Raw genomic sequence first — 2,502 nt, forward strand, 5'->3', positions numbered from 1 at the left:
GAGTTCTAGATAGCGGAGATCATTATGCCTGGGGCCGGTTGGTCGTTACTTTCAGCGACATTAGTGATCAGGTACTAGAAAGCCTCACTCCATGCAGAACAAGCTGAAAATAGTAGTTCAGTGAGAACCCTTCTGATTATCGTGAAGTGTATTTAGCTTTCATTGGCGTATTACAAACATGAACATAATATGATTGCTGACTCATTAGTATTTTTTTTCTTTTTATGTTTAGGTGTTTAAACTTCTGATTCACTCGCCAGATCCTAATGAGGAAGAAAACGTGACTGATAACACAGTTTTGGTAGTTTGTCGCATGTTTTTTATTCTGCGGCGTTTGAGGAGAGATTTGAGAAACGTTTCAAGGAATGGAGTTAGCTCACAGTTTACTACTTAATGAAGAAGTCTATAACCAGCTTGGCGAATTTCAAAAAGCAGAATTCGTTTTTGAATGGTTACAGTTCTTGGAAAAACTTTTACCAGTGACTAGCAGAGTAAGTATAATGAGACTTGAGAAGAAAAGCACATTGTAGAGCTATTTCTCTCTATCTTTTTTGTTATTTTGTTCAAAAACAAAGAAGCAGTATTCAATTTAATGTCCTTCATGTCTTTTATGTACACACAATGAAAATATGTTCAGTGTTAGCAGCACTTTCTAAATGTTACAAGTTTTCGGTCACAGCCCTTCAAGTGACAGAACCACTTGGCCAATGAAAGGAATCTAAATTTCTTTTTTTTCTTATCTCAGATTATTACTTAAGATTTTGCAACCCAATGATGAACAGCAGTCATGCTTCCACCTTGAATGGCACAGCTATTCAGTAGATCTCTAGCAAGCAAGAATGTAACATCTTTCGCTTTGTTTTATTTTCCTAATCAAATGATAAAAGATCTGTTTCCAGCCAACTCTCCAATTGTTTGGTTCACTGTTTAGTGTACATTAAGTAGGATGTGTGGATGCGTAACAGCAAACCAACCTAGATAATGATATTTAAGAGTTATTTGTGTTAAAATATGTGAGTGAAATACAGTGCCAGGCTCTTCTTTTTTTTAAAGAGCTTTTAAAAAAATTGTTATAAGGCTAAAATAGATGATTGTTTTATGAACATTTTCTAATGTTCAACTTCTTGAAACTCTGCTAAAGTTCTTCTTTACTACCTGTTTCTATGAATTACTTTATTTGAAAACATGAAAGAAGCAAGTAAAGGCAATTTTGTTTTAGTAAGATAAAACCATACAAATATCTTAGGGAAAATACACTTGAAATGCTACTAGAAAGAGTTATGCTCTGAAAAATGTGGGTGGTTTTTTTTTAAGATGATGACTAAAATAGTCTCATATTTGAGATGCCTTTTTTTAAGTTGAAAGGTGCAATAAAATGTTCATTTTTAATTAAGAATGTCAGATTATCAAAACTGTAATAATGAAGAGGAAAGATAATTAGCATTAATTATCTTTAACTAACTCCTAAATTTAACTGGTTACTGATTTTAATTTCCAGGCTGATATAAGGGAAAACCAGAAGAAACTGGTTGAACAATTGACTTCTTTGTTAAACAATTCACCAGGACCTCCTACCAGACGGCTTGTTGCCAAAAATTTAGCTGTACTTTATAGCTCTGGAGACACTTTTTCTGTTTACCAAACAATTGACAAATGCAATGAACTCATTCGGAGTAAAGATGATTCACCAAGTTATCTGCCTACGAAACTGTAAGTATATTTTTTAACCCCAAACTACAGCTCCAGTAATAACAAGAGAGGCAGATTTACATGGTGAGAGGTTGATGCAGGAGAGGGTATGCTCCTTCATTTCTGCTTGTGTTCCGCTAGAGCTTTGTACCATCTGACACACTGAATTTGGGAACCTCCCTGATTAACATCATTATTGTGGGTGTAATCCAGCTGTAAAAAGTAATTTTTTTCTTTGGTACTACCTCTCTAAAATTGTTAGACCTGAGTATTACAAAGAGAAACTTAATTCATCTAAAACCTGAAAGCAAATTCAAATTGCTTCCTTACCTCTAGGTTTTATAACAATTTTATTTTAATTGTTTAGTATATCCTGCCTTCAGGGAAAACTGTGAGTGGTTAAGTATTTGTGTAGCATTTTACACATTCCTTTCTGTGCCTTTACTGGAAAGTTTTGAGTAAGAATTTCAGCTGCATGTTGGGGGAAAAAAAATTCAGGTCAGTACTTTACACCATAAATTGTCCTTGAAAGTTTAATAAGCTTCTAGTATATTTTTGTCATATTGAGAAGTTTTTTGTTATGATTCGCATAAATATAAAACCAAGCAAGTTCAAATGCTTTAAAATCCCATTACTTTTGAAAATTTAACACAGAGGCAATTTGGTGGTTGGTGGGATTCAGTGTAGGTTGCATGTGTTAGAACAAAATTTGACCTTCCTACCTAGCCAGCTAGGATTTACTGGATCCACTGGAAAGAAATGTCTTGAGTGATTTGAAAGTTCAGCTAAATTAATTTATTTAGAAGTGCAGGA

At 33.9% G+C, this 2,502-nt stretch overlaps 1 protein-coding gene across 4 annotated transcripts in view; it reads left to right on the forward strand.

Annotated features, from left to right (window-relative positions):
* The first annotated feature begins 365 nt into the window (after positions 1-365).
* Positions 366-2,502, forward strand: part of HEATR5A (HEAT repeat containing 5A) — a 53,781-nt gene continuing 51,644 nt past the window's right edge. For all 4 annotated transcript variants that reach the window (XM_010133993.1, XM_010133994.1, XM_010133995.1 and 1 more), the window contains exons 1-2: positions 366-491; positions 1,499-1,710. In XM_010133993.1, coding sequence (XP_010132295.1) covers positions 366-491; positions 1,499-1,710 — 338 coding nt within the window. The remainder of the gene's footprint in view (positions 492-1,498; positions 1,711-2,502) is intronic.

Source organism: Buceros rhinoceros, unplaced genomic scaffold, assembly GCF_000710305.1.
Source record: "Buceros rhinoceros silvestris isolate BGI_N320 unplaced genomic scaffold, ASM71030v1 scaffold1574, whole genome shotgun sequence".
Lineage (NCBI taxonomy): Eukaryota > Metazoa > Chordata > Aves > Bucerotiformes > Bucerotidae > Buceros > Buceros rhinoceros.